Genomic DNA, 14,407 nt, shown 5'->3' on the forward strand with positions numbered 1-14,407 from the left:
TGCTCCAGTAAAATGCCAAAACTGTGTAAAAAGTTTGTTTGTCTTGCAAAAGTCCGCCAATCCCTGAAAGCTGAGAAGATGGTGATTTCAGCACCACAAACCCTTGGTTGATACCATTTTCAGAGGGAAAAAAGACTATTTCTTCTGCAGCACCTTTTCCCCCCCTAAAAAACTAAATTTGTTGTATGTTGACTAATTTCTGTGTGCCCTTTTGGGGAATCAACAAACCCTGGGTACTTCTAAAATCCCCATCATGATGGAAGAAAAGGACCAATTTTGGCGTATATACCTTATGTGGTCAAAAAGTTTCAGGGGCCTAAGCGCGAACTACCCCTAATAGTCAAAGAAAGGCTTAGCACAAGGGGGGGGGCCTAGCAGCGAAGGGGTTAAAGGTTATTCAGCGTTTCCAGATGGCCAACACATTTACTTGCATTACACTTGATGGCTGACATAGTATTCCTTTGGACTGCTAGGTGGTTTACCCAGCTGGTCCATCTTCTCGTTTAACTGGCCAGCTAGATTAGTTTTCCTTCTTGTGAGCAGGGAGTTCCGCTTATCCTGCCACCCAGGTCGATGCTTGCCCAAGGAAGCCATTCCCTACTGCCACCTTGGGTATTTGTGGCAAACCAAATTACTGACTGACGGGCAAGCATTACTGGTGAGCACTTCATGGGTAAGCATTTTGTAGCAAAGTATTTGACTGGCAAATATTCTTCTGCACAATGTTCAATGCTGATCCCCTGTTTGCACAGTACCCTGGTGGTCATAGGCATCTGTTTGGACATGCCTACATATATTACCCTCGATTCATAAATTGAATGTTGATATTTAATGTTATTACCAATGGTGAGTGTCATCACTGCACTGTCCTCTGGGTACAGTAATGTTTGCAACTGTCCTGTTTGATGCTACAGGAATTTCAATGACTGAAACACATTATATTTCCTGATAAAGGTGTACCTTAGGGGTTAAATATCTTGGCACATCAATGTGCTGAGGTAAATGATCCTCATTTCACAAAGTGGATTTTTGAACACCGAGAAGGACAAGCGTACCAAAATGAGCTTCAACTCGCACTAAATGTTTTTAGGCAGATTTTGGGCTCAGTTGTGCGAGGAACAGTGACCCATGCAGCTCCCAGAGCAGCCGTCAGGCTCATAGACACCAGCTGGAATCTAAGCACATCTCTTGCTCCCTGCCACAATAAGATAGGGCACGAATCAAGCAAGTGACAGACATGTCCTCTTTGCCTGCTTTCCATATTTTGCCTCCACTGGTCTTCACACGCATGAGATGTGGACAGGAAATTTGCATTCCCTATGTATATCAAGATGTAAACAACATTTGTCAATACTAATTTTTCTCAAACTAATGAAAATGCACACAATAGTCTTAATCCTCATTCGAGAAATTATCCCTGCTTATCACTGGGACCGTAGTCCGGTTTTCACCTACCTTCTCTAATTCTAAATTATTTACCCATTCAGTAACAAATCCTATTGCTGGATTCTGCTAGACAGTAAAAGATTGGTTCCTAATACTACATGACCAGAGATGTCATGCTCTATAGGTTAAGACCAATGAGAATAGAACCGCATTAAAAGCAACCCACATAAAATCACCGATCAATGCACTTCCTTTAAAAAAGTACACATACACATTGGTCTTTTTCAGGTTGCAGACTACCAGACAGCTCAGCTCTCTGGTTTGCTAAATACATCTTGGGGACTTTCAGGAAGTTGGTCTAGGAATGTATTCCACCTATCTAAATACCATTGGCTTTGTGGTTTGTAATTCACATTTTCGGCTTTATTTTTGCAGGCTTGATTAGCTTTAGGCTCTCCAGGTATAGTTTGTTCTCCCGTTGCCTGAATCGTGTTTGCTGTATTCTTCCACAAGCTTGCTTTCTGTAAACAGGCCTGTAAATCTTGTCCTTATCTCGTCATGTATGCAGTGCGTTCAAAGGCTGAGGTCAAATGTCAGGTGCTGTCTTCCGAGGGCGCTAGTTTACTTTTCTTTCTCTGACTTTAAAGTGAGATGATTTATGTGACCATCTTGCTGGATGGGGAGTTTTTTTTCTAGCACGGGACAACATTTAAATGCACTGCATAAGTATTTCAGAATTAGGAATCCAAATGAAGCAGATTTTCTTACTATTTCTGAAGTGTGTGGGTAACAAATACTTAAATATGATCAAAATAAATCATTACACTAGGTGGTGCCGTTGCCACACATTTTCATCTGTGCATGGTATAGTTTTAAGTGTGCAAATGTAATGGTCGTTTCAATTTAAAATGTATTGTCTAATGGTAGTGTGCTAACACGCCATAATTACTCTGCTCTGCCCCGCCCTCCTCTGCCCCGCCCTGCCCTCTGCCCCGCTTTTCTCCACCCCACTCTACTATATGCCTCTCTACTCTACCCTCTCCCACTCTAGTCTATGCCAATGCACTCTTTGCCCCTCTGCACTCTATAACACTAGTCTAGGCCACACCAATCTACTCTGCACAATTGCACTATACGCCACTGTACTCTGCCACTCTGCAACCCTCCACTCTACGCCAATGCACTTTACTCTCTAACACTCAACTCTATGCCCCTGCACTATACCCCAATCCATTGTACACCACTCTACACCATTTTACACTCTATGCAACTGCACTTCTCTCTGTGCCACTCACTCTACTCTGAAACAATCTACACCACTCCTCTTTACTCCACTCACTGCCACTTCATTTTCATTTTTCATCTTTATTTCGACATAGAAAATGTCATAAAAGAATGCACAGTAAAATACATCAAATATCATTACAGTTATTAAGATGAAAACAAGTTCCGTTATATTAAAATTATGGTAAAAACATTGTCATACAGAAAATCTTGGGGCAGACCCCTATAAAAGGCCTCAGATCACCACAAACCCCAGAACAACTAGGCAAGTTACACAACTGTAATGGATCTCAATTTTCCAAATACTCTCTTCTGGTATTCCACATGGCAGCCAAGAATTTTGTGACCGCAAAAATAATTATTGGCGAAAGGTCAGTTTTTAATATTCGATATGATTGAGAACACTGCCTGATGCCCAGGTTTTTGCAGGTAGGGATAATCCACTTCTTCCTAGAAGTTTTGTAGGAAGGGCAAAAGAAAACCAGATGTAACTCCTACTCTAATTCAGCACTACACGCAGGGCAGTTTCTGGGGGCATTAGGATGCCAGCGTGCGGTCAAGGCCCTTATTGGTAGGGAGTCATATCTCCATTGGAGATATAGCTTCCTATGGGCATTAGGGCGAATAATATCAAAAGCAGATTCCAGTTTGTAGTAGTCCTTTTGACCCAAAAATGATCTCGTCATTGTACCAATTTTTGCGTTGGTTAGGCAGGCGGACATGTTTTTATCATAGTACAGGCTAACCAATTCCCGCCGGGATACACCTCTACACGCTTCTTCAGGGTTAGACCATAATAGAGGGCATCCTAGGCTGTCAAATTCTTGCCTAATGTATTTCAGCCAGGGCAAGTTCCAAACATTTGGTGTTTTTAAAAGTTCTGAGAGCTCTCGCCTATAGCTGACAAGTTCAGGTGTAACCCAAAGCCGTCTCCAGAAGGTAAGAGGTTTATAAAGGTCCCCCGGAACCTTGTCCAACCCTGGGGCTTTTCCCATAGGGAGCTTGGCTATTGCCGTACGGACCTCGACTAGGGAAAACCTGAGGTCATGCGGGTCAGAGGCCAGAGTACTTACTATATCAGGCATGTGGGCATTTGTGCCATGGGTATCTTCCTTATAGAGCTCGGCAAAGTGTTGTTCCCATACCTCAGGAGCGATATTAGGTGTTACTGCCTGGTCTGGCTCAAGAGAGCCAGTGCTCACAATTAACCAGAACCTACGTGCATCTTTGACCGCAAGTGCTGAGGTTAAATTTGCCCATTTCTCATTTTCCCATTCGCCCTTGGCATGACGTGTAAGGTTCCTATATATTTGTCTCCTAGCTTTTATGAGGTCCCGATTATTATTCTGCTTCAAGGCCTCTAAAAGGTCACATTTCTCCTGCCTACATGCCTTGTTATACCAGGATGGATTCCTATGAAGTCCACCATTGCTTGGTCCTATGGGATTTAGAATTTCTTTTATGGTACTTAGTAATATCTTATGTAATTGTCCCAGTTTTTCATGAAAGGAGTCCAAAGGATGCTCTTCCATGAGTACGGCAACATCCTCCAATACTGGGATTATCTGGGTATACAATTTGGCTAACCCATTGGGATTTTTAGCCAACTTGTCCCATCTTACCCTACGTCTGTTACTAGATAGAGTGGACGTGTTAGGAATGTCAGGTTGAGGTGATAGAATGCCCCTGTCAGGACCCGGAATTATAAGATCTAGAATTAATGGGTGATGATCACCCCCCTCCCCCCCGCTGAGTAACCCTAAAATCTAGGATTCTTTTCCATGCCCTGCACTCCACAAAGATGTAATCAAGGCGTGTCCTCCTCCCTAGCTGATGGAAAGTAAAGGCAGGTGGTATAACAGACTTTACGTGCCCGTTACACGCCCTTATCGAGTGGGTCAACATCAATGAAGTAATTTGTAAAGCTAGAGGAGTTCATGCTCTTGCTGGGGGACCTGATACTTGAGGAATTTCCCAGGCATCCTCCCCCTGATTTACAGCATCTAACAGACCTTCCAATGGTTCAAACTGGGAGTTAAAATCACCTCCCACCACAAACATAAGACCCTCAGGGATGTTGGTTAAAAAGGAAGATAATTCCTCAATGTTTCCTGACTCAAACGAGGCACTCACGGGTCTTGAATAGACATTAACCACTGCCAGTCTGAATCCATTTGGCCACTCCAAAATTAGACACTGGACGTCATCTGTAGCTGTATCCATGATTTTAATACTACAGCCTAGATGTGTTGCCACCCAAATTGTTAACCCCCCAGACGGGTGACCTTTTCCCGCCCATTTAGCGGCAACTGAAAATGAGGCAAATCCCAGACGATATTGTTCCTCCCGTGCCCATGTTTCTTGGAACAAGCATATGTCATTCAAGTCAATGTATGAACCCCAGTCAGGGCAGGCCAGTTTATTACAAAGACCCGCTATGTTCCAGGAAAGAGTTTTTAATGAATGGGAGTCAGGAGCAGTTTTAGGAGAATATGTGGGGGATTCTAAAGTAATAGTACTCGGCTGGCCATTTGGGACAAGGACAGCGGGAGAGTTATCAGTATCAGCGATGTCTGGAGCAGTCTCTAGGACTGCTGCAGAGTGCACCGCCCTATCACTTCTTGCCTTGCATACATCTCGATGCAGTCAATCCACCTCTTCTAAACAACTATACCTGTCGGGATGCAAGTAATTGATCTACATTGGCATTTCCTGCCATGTAGGCCTATACCTAGTACCATCGATGGCAAAGCCCACCCTTGTCCAACCATCATTGGCCCTAGGATGCAAATTATGATTTCTAGGCGGGTAAAAAAAGGACAATGGCAACAGTTGGATCATAGTGTTTCCCAAACTGCCCAGCCAGTTGGTCATATGCGGGGCAATCTGAGAACCCCTGAAAGTTACCAGGATACAATCACCATTAATTTCCTTTCTTGTGTGCCCCACCCAAGGAACCCGCCTGACCATTAGTATTTCCCCTCTTAAGTTTGGTGGCAGAGGCCTGTGGATGTTCAACCAGCTAATCACCTTGTTTTTTAGCGAATCAAAGGGTTCTGGTGCGGTGCTAGAAAGTTCTGGTACTCCGGCCAAAATTACGGTATGGGCTGCCGCCTCTGGAGGCAGATTGACTGTGTATGACCGATTTAAGGAGGGGGCGTTCTGGGTGGTGTGGTCGCTGATCTTAGTTTGCGTTTTTTCTTGCCTTGGTGGGATTGTTGTCACAGGTAACTTTGGTTACTGCACTAGAGGAACTGGCGGTGAGTTGCCTCGAAAGAGGGGCGGGGGCAGAAGTGGGAGGACTGACTATAGGTACAGTTATTGTCATAGGTGATATAGTAAGACCTGTGGCTGGGATAGTAGCCAAATTAGCATGAGGAGAACTCTCCACATACATAGTTGTTGCACCGGAGCTATTACCCAAAATTCTTAGTTGTTCCTTCATACCCCCTGTGACATTTTCAATAGCTTGCAGTCTAGTGTCAATACAATCAAGACGCACACAAATGGTTTCTAGAAGCTTCCGCAAAACATTGGCAATGAGTGATATAGACCGATTTCCCCCCCCCCCCCCCCCCTCCACAAGAGCCCTCACCAAAAATGAATGGACCCGCCTCCCCTAGCACAGACGGTTGGGAGGTCTGTAGTGGAGTCCCAATTTCATTAAGTCGTAAGAGGAGAGGGGTCCATTGTACCAGAGATGTTAGCAGCAGTACTAGAGGCATGATCCAATTTCACCCTTTTAACCGCCTTAGATTGTCTAGATCTTTTTCTTTTGGAAATAGCACCTTCTCGAAGACCCCGTGCATGAGATAGATTTAGTTCGCTCCCTTCACTCTGAGTCAGGGCTGGATCAGACGATGGAGGTGGGGTGACTTCAGATGCAGATCGCTGTAAATCGTGTTGGGAGATTGAATAGGACCTTAGCTGTTGTAGGACAGACTCAATTGTTTGATCAATACTATCCAAAAGGGATAGATGGGAGGCCTCCATTATCTCCGGGGATGTAATATTTAAGTTCAAAGTTTTTGGGTGGCTAGTACTTTCAATGCCTTCTGTTAGCTGTCTTTCCAAGGCCGACAGTTCATTATTTACTACAGTGTTAGCTCTGATAAGGAAATTATCCAAAGTACCTGTGGCCATGATGGACGCAGCTGTCGCTTTACTCCGTGTTTCCCTTGTTGTCATGGTGCGTTACTCCTGAAGTGTCTGGATCTTAGATGAGACGGGGCACACGGAATCTAATTGTGGATATCCACCAAGGGGATGCCCAGAGAGATGGCCCGGTCCGGTCTCTCTCAGGCTCAAACAAGCTACAACGGGCCCGCCCTTGGCCCGGGCTTCGCCCCGCGCGTGTCCCGCGCGCGTCCCGCGTGCGCGTGGTTAGGCGTGACTTAAATAGGTAGGAGGGCTCGGGAAGAGGCCCCAGCTGCGGCCAATAGTGTTGGTGCAAGGCCCGCTGGACCTCACAGTCCCAAGTCCCTGGTCTCCTCCTCCTGATGTGCGCGGTTTCTGTTCCCCGGTTATCCGCAGTGGCAAGAAGTGCTTGGACGGCAAAGGACACACAGTCCCAGCCTACGAGCGGCACCTTCACACATTGCCACTGCACGCAACTCTTCTCCTAAACCACTGCCCTCCTCACCAATGCACTCTACACAGCTGCACTCAATGTCACTCCTCCTCCTGATGTGCGCGGTTTCTGTTCCCCGGTTATCCGCAGTGGCAAGAAGTGCTTGGACGGCAAACGACACACAGTCCCAGCCTACGAGCGGCTCCCGCGGAGCAGGGGCCGCGAGGCTTGATGAGCGGTCAGTGGGCGGGCTCAGGAAGAGGCCCCAGCTGCGGCCAATAGTGTTGGTGCAATGCCCGATGGACCTCGCAGTCCCAAGTCCCTGGTCTCCTCCTCCTGATGTGCGCGGTTTCTGTTCCCCGGTTATCCGCAGTGGCAAGAAGTGCTTGGACGGCAAAGGACACACAGTCCCAGCCTACGAGCGGCACCTTCACACATTGACACTGCACGCAACTCTTCTCCTAAACCACTGCCCTCCTCACCAATGCACTCTACACAGCTGCACTCAATGTCACTACACTCTACCCTGCATCACTGTTCTCTACACCACTGCTTTCTACACTACTACACTCTGACACTCTATTCTGTAACACTGCTCTCTCCGCAACTGAATTTATGCCAATTCTGGCTCAGATTTGCTTTTGCTGTTAGGCTGGTTATACTTTACCAACTCTAACCCGGTCATTTGTTGCTTTCTTCTGTGATTTGCTTCCATCAATTATGTTGTGACACTCCTCATCTGCTTTGCTTTCTGCGCTCCTTTGTACTACTTTGTTTCCCATCTGTCTTTAAGGCTTCCACCCCCTCAGTCTGTCTCTTTCATGTTTCCTCCTGTCTATCCATTCTTTGCGGCTGTCCAGATCTCCTGGCTAGCTTCCACTCCCAAATTGAATGCCTTACTGAGCCTTAAGTCTTACTCCCCCCTCCTCTACCATCAGATCCTACTCTTTTATGGGCTATCTGAGTTAGAAAATCAGCAAGAGGAGTGCTCCATCGATAGAGGGGATTGATTTCTCTGATTATGTTGAGGTCAAAAGAAGCTCAAGGGTACCACAAAAACGTGAACGTCAGAGACATTGGAGTTCATAGAAACTGCCCCTCAACCTACAGTGCCTCTTGCCTATAAACTTTCGAAGGGGTCCAAGCATAAGACACCCAAGGTACTGCCTATAACTCAAAAGGAAATGTCCTTGAGTAAAAATACATACAGAAAATAAAGCCCTCTAAGCACAACGCGTGTACAAAGCATGTGAATCTAGGGGGTGTTTCAAGCTGCAAAACTATCCTTACAGGCCCGTAACTGGTTTCGTATATTCCTTTTAGAAAAAAACACTACTTGTATATGAACCTCACGGAGAGCCAGCAGCATGAATATTAATACAGGATTATAACTCGAACTGTTCACTGTGACTATGCTGCAGCAACAGAAAACAAGTTATTTTCCTCTTATGATATCTGTGATACCACAGGGAATTAAAGGCCATGTGGCCATTCTCTCAGAAAGCCTGTCAGTGCAATGTTGGCTCTTTGCTTCATTGGAATGTAGAGAGTACAGCTCTGGGCTTAAGAGGGTGAGCGAAACTTCAGAGGGTGGTAGGGGGAATAGAAGAGAGTGGGTAACGGGAAATCAGTTTTTTTACTTTGTTTTTTAATATGACACTGGGAGGGGAAGGTAATGTTAAAGTTTGTGCGGCAGGATGCCAGATTTTTTGAAATCATTTTGAATGGGTTCAGGAGAGGATGTCCAGAGGTAGGCACAAGAAACCGGAAGTAACACGGGGCAGGGGCTGAGGCGTATGCGGCTGTTGTGTATTACTCTGTAATTCGGCATAACTGCTGAAAGCAGACGATCTGTATAGTCGCTGCCTTTTATATTGCACAATCGTATTTGCATGTAAATCTTTACAGTTTATTTACTATACTGGATTTTGCAGTTTCTAAATCTGTTTTCTTCATCCTTCATAGGACATTTGATACATTACGGAACCATCCATCCTTTTATGCATTTAATCATCGTGGTAGAGTTTTGTTCCAGCCCCCAGATTTGGAGGATTCTATTTCAAGCCAAGCTACTTTTTCATCCAACCCATCACTGAAGTTACGAAAACTTGAACCTTTGCGTCGTTAAGATTTTTACTGAAGATAATAGGAATGGACACTGAAATAACCTTGCAGTTTGGGATGTAAACACTTTTTTATTTTTCTGGAACAGTATTTATATTGATCTTCCAGACTTTATAACAAAAAAAATATGACTAAGGACCTTCTTTGTACACTGTTAATGAAAAATGACTGAATTGTAAAAAAGGCAATGCAGTGTAACTTATTGATACGATTATGCTGTGAAATTGTATTTGGTCTTTCATACATTAAACAATGTTGCAGTTGATCAATTTTAAGTTAAATGTTTTTGTTTAAAAAGATAACTACTTTAATGGAAATGTAGTTTTCTCAGGGTGTAAGGGGAACCCTTTTCTTGTAACGTTATCGGCTTTGTTGCCCTGCATTAATTTTTGGGACTTGTTGAGCATTGCTTTAATTAGAATAGCTGAATACTTCAGCTATATTAAAGATTGTCATTGCCTTGTGAAGTGCTACTGAGTAGTACTATTCGTTTTCAAGTTTCTGAAGGACGTTACATTCATCAAACAGTTAATTCATTTTCAACCTAGCCACTTATTTCTTCTGTTCTAAACTTGCTTACATAGTTAATATTGATGGATTTTATTTAGTTTAAAACCAACACTTACCCTTTTTGTTCACTTTGATCTGAAAGCAACGATGGCTGTTGGTTGCCTTCCTATTCCAAGGACTACTAACCAACATGGCGGCAAATTATGCTGAAAATTTGATTCACAAATTCTTTTCCTTTACCAATGGTTTGTATAAATTTTTAAGAGTTGTTTGGAAAACTGTACATTGGATAATCTACTAGGCACTGTAGAGTGAGCAAGACTTTACTTTATAGTCTTATAAAAAGTACTACACCTGTGTTTTGTGTTCAGTTTAATGATTTCTACTGGAACATGCTTGCATATACTGCATACTAATCATTTAGGAGAGAATCGCACAATGCACGAAGTTTAGACCAATATTCCCTATACAGGAATATTAAAGCACTAACCTGCAAAACAGATATTGATCCCAAAGCACTATGCCTTTTCAGATAGATCCATACTGGGCTGGGTGTACCACAGGAAAGTAAGTGGCTGTTGAGATATTTCATCCAGTAACACGATGTAAATGTAGCAGTAAACAGTTATCAAATGGAATAATTTCTGCAAAACTTGGTTGTTGGTGTTATCTGTTGAAATACCATTTCTTTATCATTTGTATGTAGGGCTTGCTTCAAGTTCTTCTTTTTACAGCCACCTCACCCTAAATGTAGGCCATTCTGAACAGGTATCCCTGATACTATACCAAACATTGTTTAATGTTGCCTGCGCATAAAATGATCAATTCCATGGTTCGACCTTGTAGGTCTGCCCAGCATGTTGTAACTGATTTGAAAGTCTATTGTTATTTTTTTTAAATAAAAGAGCTGCTAAGAGAAAGTAATATTTGCATTTGATTTATATGCAACCAGAAATTAAAGTGGTCACTGTTAAACGTTATCCTCTTGAGGTGGCCAGTAGCGCCTCTGTAATTCTTATCATGCTTTTTTGTTTTGTTAAGGGAATTGACCCAGTTTGAAAAACCAGCTCAAAATGTCCCAAAAGTGGAGGTAATTTACTGGAGTTTAATCTTTTAAAATATTGTGCAGATCCCGATACCTCTACTAAGCACTTCTCTATGAATCATGCCTTGGAATGTTAACGGCCCCCAGGACCGTTTCAAGCGGATGGCTGTCTTGCACTATGCGCAACGCCTTGGGGTGGACTTATTACAGCTACAAGAGACACACTTGCTGGGTAACCGTTGCCCCTTTGTAGTGCACTATGGATACGACAGGGCGTGGCCTCTGGCATCCCGAGGGGTGGCGATTCTGGTGAAGTGCTCTCTTCCCCTTTTCATTGTGCAGACAACCCTCGATGCCCAGGGTACATTTGTCTAAAAAACAACACAAGGGCCAATGCTGAGGGATTCTTTTGACCAAGAAGGCTTTCAAAAACAAGGGTGTTTAGATTCAAGCACAAACAACCTGCTCAATTTCTTAGTAACGTAAAAAGATTTATTCTTTTTCAAACATATTTTTTGTTTGCAACACAATATTTTAGTGCATGGAGAAGACACAATTTTTATACACAATATATACAACAATAACAAGTGAAATTATGCATTATCATACTTTAATCATACATGGCCGTCCAGTCATACAAAAACACATTCATACACAATGATATACACAACCAAGAAAAGAAAATGAATCCACGTATCGGTCGTGAGTTAATTGGAAGAACCAAACGTCATGAAAATCCAAAGACGACGAATCATAGAATTTCACAATGAAGTGCACGTAGTGGCTGGAGTTCGACAAGCTAGAGACTTGCCGTCGGGTCCATGCTTCTCCCTAATCCCGTGGGAAAGGTTTGCTTCGTTGCGATAGAAAGAAAGGCATTCGTCCTTGTTTCTGTCGTGCGAGTTGGAGAATGTTTGCCAAACATTCTCCAACTCGCACGACAGAAACAAGAAAATTCTATGATTTGTCGTCTTTGGATTTTCATGACGTTTGGTTCTATGGTTCAGAACCATTTGGTCCGGAGGAGAACCCCTTTAATGATTGGGGTTCGAAACGCGTCGACCATCACATCCCCGTATCTGGTCTACACGCTCTGTGTTAAAAACAAAGTCTCTTTACCATTGTCCAGAGAAGTGGATTCTCGGTTTTTGATTCATTGAAAAGACTTTAAAAATTGCATAATCAAAAGGGATTCTTCCAATTAACTCACGACCGATACGTGGATTCATTTTCTTTTCTTTGTTGTGTATATCATTGTGTATGAATGTGTTTTTGTATGACTGGACGGCCATGTATGATTGAAGTATGATAATGCAGAATTTCACTTGTTATTGTTGTATATATTGTATATAAAAATTGTGTCTTCTCCATGCACTAAAATATTGTGTTGCAAACAAAAAATGTTTGAAAAAGAATAAATCTTTTTACGTTACTAAGAAATTGAGCAGGTTGTTTGTGCTTGAATCTAAACACCCTTGTTTTTGAAAGCCTTCTTGGTCAAAAGAATCCCTCAGCATTGGCCCTTGTGTTGTTTTTTAGTTAGATTTGGCTCAGCCTAGCTGAGTTATGAGTCAAGACCCTAGTGTGTTTTTTTGACAGGGTACATTTGTGGCCCTCAGCGATAAATTACCTGGGAGACCCATCAACATTGTATCGCTCTATTCTCCTCCCTCGATGCTAACGGCGACACTAGCCAAATCCGCAGATCACCTGGCATCCCTACCATTGGATCCCACTTACCTTGGGAGTGATTTCAATGCGGTCTCCTCGCCTCGATACAACCGGTACCCCTTCCCCTAGTAGAATCACACAGGCGAAGCAGCTGAGGACCTGGTCCGAGTCCCTGGTCTGTGCTATGCTTGGCGTATATGGCACCCACATTCTAATCAGTTTACACACACTTCGGCAGCACATCACACGCAGGCATGTAATGACACAAATTTCGTTCCATCAACAGATTGCCTTATGGTTCAGGATGTTGCCATCCTCCCACGTGGTATCTCGATCACTCCCCGGTAATAATTCGCGCAGACCTCAGGCGTCTGGCTGAACCCTGATAAGTCAGCCCTGATTCCCCTCCACGTATCCCGCAAATGTTTTGACTGGCAATCCAACATTCCTCTTCGCCGTCAATCCTTCATATATTTGGGGATATGGATGACCTTGCTCCCTGAGCTCCGCTGGGCCCTCAACGTTGCTCCCCTGGTAAAAACGGGTTAAGGCGGACCTCCAGAAGTGGCAACCTTTGCCCCCTGAACCCCATGGGGAAGGTCGCCCTATTTAAAATGATGGTGCTCACCTGCTTCCTCTATGTATTACAAAACACTCCCGTAGGCTTTCCCAGGGCCTGGTCCCATGAACTAGATAGCATACCCAGCACGTTTTTATGGGGGAAAGGCAGGGCCCGATTGGCGCTCAAAGTCTGTAGGATCCCCTCGTTCGATGGGGGCTTGGGAATGGCCCATCTCTATTTGTATTATTTGGCCACGCGGTTTCTCTCCATACATGATTGGTTCAACAGGGGTTGGTCAGACCCAGCTTACAGGCTCGAAGTCAGGGAATTGGGCTTCACCAGGATTCAGGCTATGTTGTATGGGGCCTCTATTCCCTCACGCTTACCAGAGGTGACCAGCTCTGTGTTGCTGGCCTGGCGGGCTGCATTGCGGCATACCAAATGGACACACACACACTGACCCAATGTACACCTTTGTTGCAGGGGACCTGGCTCAAAGGTTAACACATTGCAGGGTTTCAGGGCCTGGGATCTCGTAGGCCTTTCGCAGCTAGGTGATGTGTGGGTGGGGGATCACATGCGGTCTTTCGGTGACCTTCAAAACCAATATTTCTTGCATCAGTCGCAATTCTATAGGTACTTGCAGTTGCGCCGTGCTCTCCACACCCAACTTGCGACAGGTACACGTCATCCTGACCACAGCCCGCCTGAGGCCCGGATAATGTTCGGTGACCTGGGGAGGGTTGGCATCTATCACACACTGATCAACAATGCCCCCACTTCCTTGGACCGACTGTGGGCTCAATAGGAGGGTTGGGTGGGCACCTTGGATGAGGATTGGTATGATGCCCTTATGTCTCCTAGGACGGTCATTGCCTCTGCTAGATTGCGCTTGGTGCAACTATATTATTTACATGCTGCACATCTCACCACAATGCGCCTTCACTGAGCCGGACTCAACGTAACTTCCGCTTGTGCTTGATGTGGTCACGATCCCGCAGACTTTTTCCATATGGTACAGGTATTCCCCCGCTTGGAGCGGTTCTGGGGGGAGATTAAGGAGGAGCTCACCGGGGTTTTGGGATGGGAGGTCCCCCCATGACCCAAAGCACTTGATCCTGGGCATCACTGATAGGATGGATGGGTCTCGGAATGAAAAGATGTTTTACACTATGGCAATAGTGGTGGCAAAAAGAAACATTGCAGCCTCCTGGAAGCTCTCCGAGCATTGGATGATGGAACTAAGGTGGACTGG

General features: G+C 44.5%; 1 protein-coding gene across 1 annotated transcript in view; it reads left to right on the plus strand.

Moving 5' to 3' along the window:
* MMGT1 (membrane magnesium transporter 1) overlaps window positions 1-10,795 on the plus strand; it is a 72,243-nt gene extending 61,448 nt beyond the window's left edge. The window contains exon 4 of the mRNA XM_086918673.1: window positions 9,206-10,795. Within this exon, the coding sequence (XP_086774799.1) occupies window positions 9,206-9,368 (163 nt within the window). The 3' untranslated portion in view covers window positions 9,369-10,795. The remainder of the gene's footprint in view (window positions 1-9,205) is intronic.
* The last annotated feature ends 3,612 nt before the right edge of the window (window positions 10,796-14,407 follow it).

The sequence above is a fragment of the Lissotriton vulgaris genome, chromosome 4_1 (assembly GCF_964263255.1).
Source record: "Lissotriton vulgaris chromosome 4_1, aLisVul1.2, whole genome shotgun sequence".
Classification (NCBI taxonomy): domain Eukaryota; kingdom Metazoa; phylum Chordata; class Amphibia; order Caudata; family Salamandridae; genus Lissotriton; species Lissotriton vulgaris.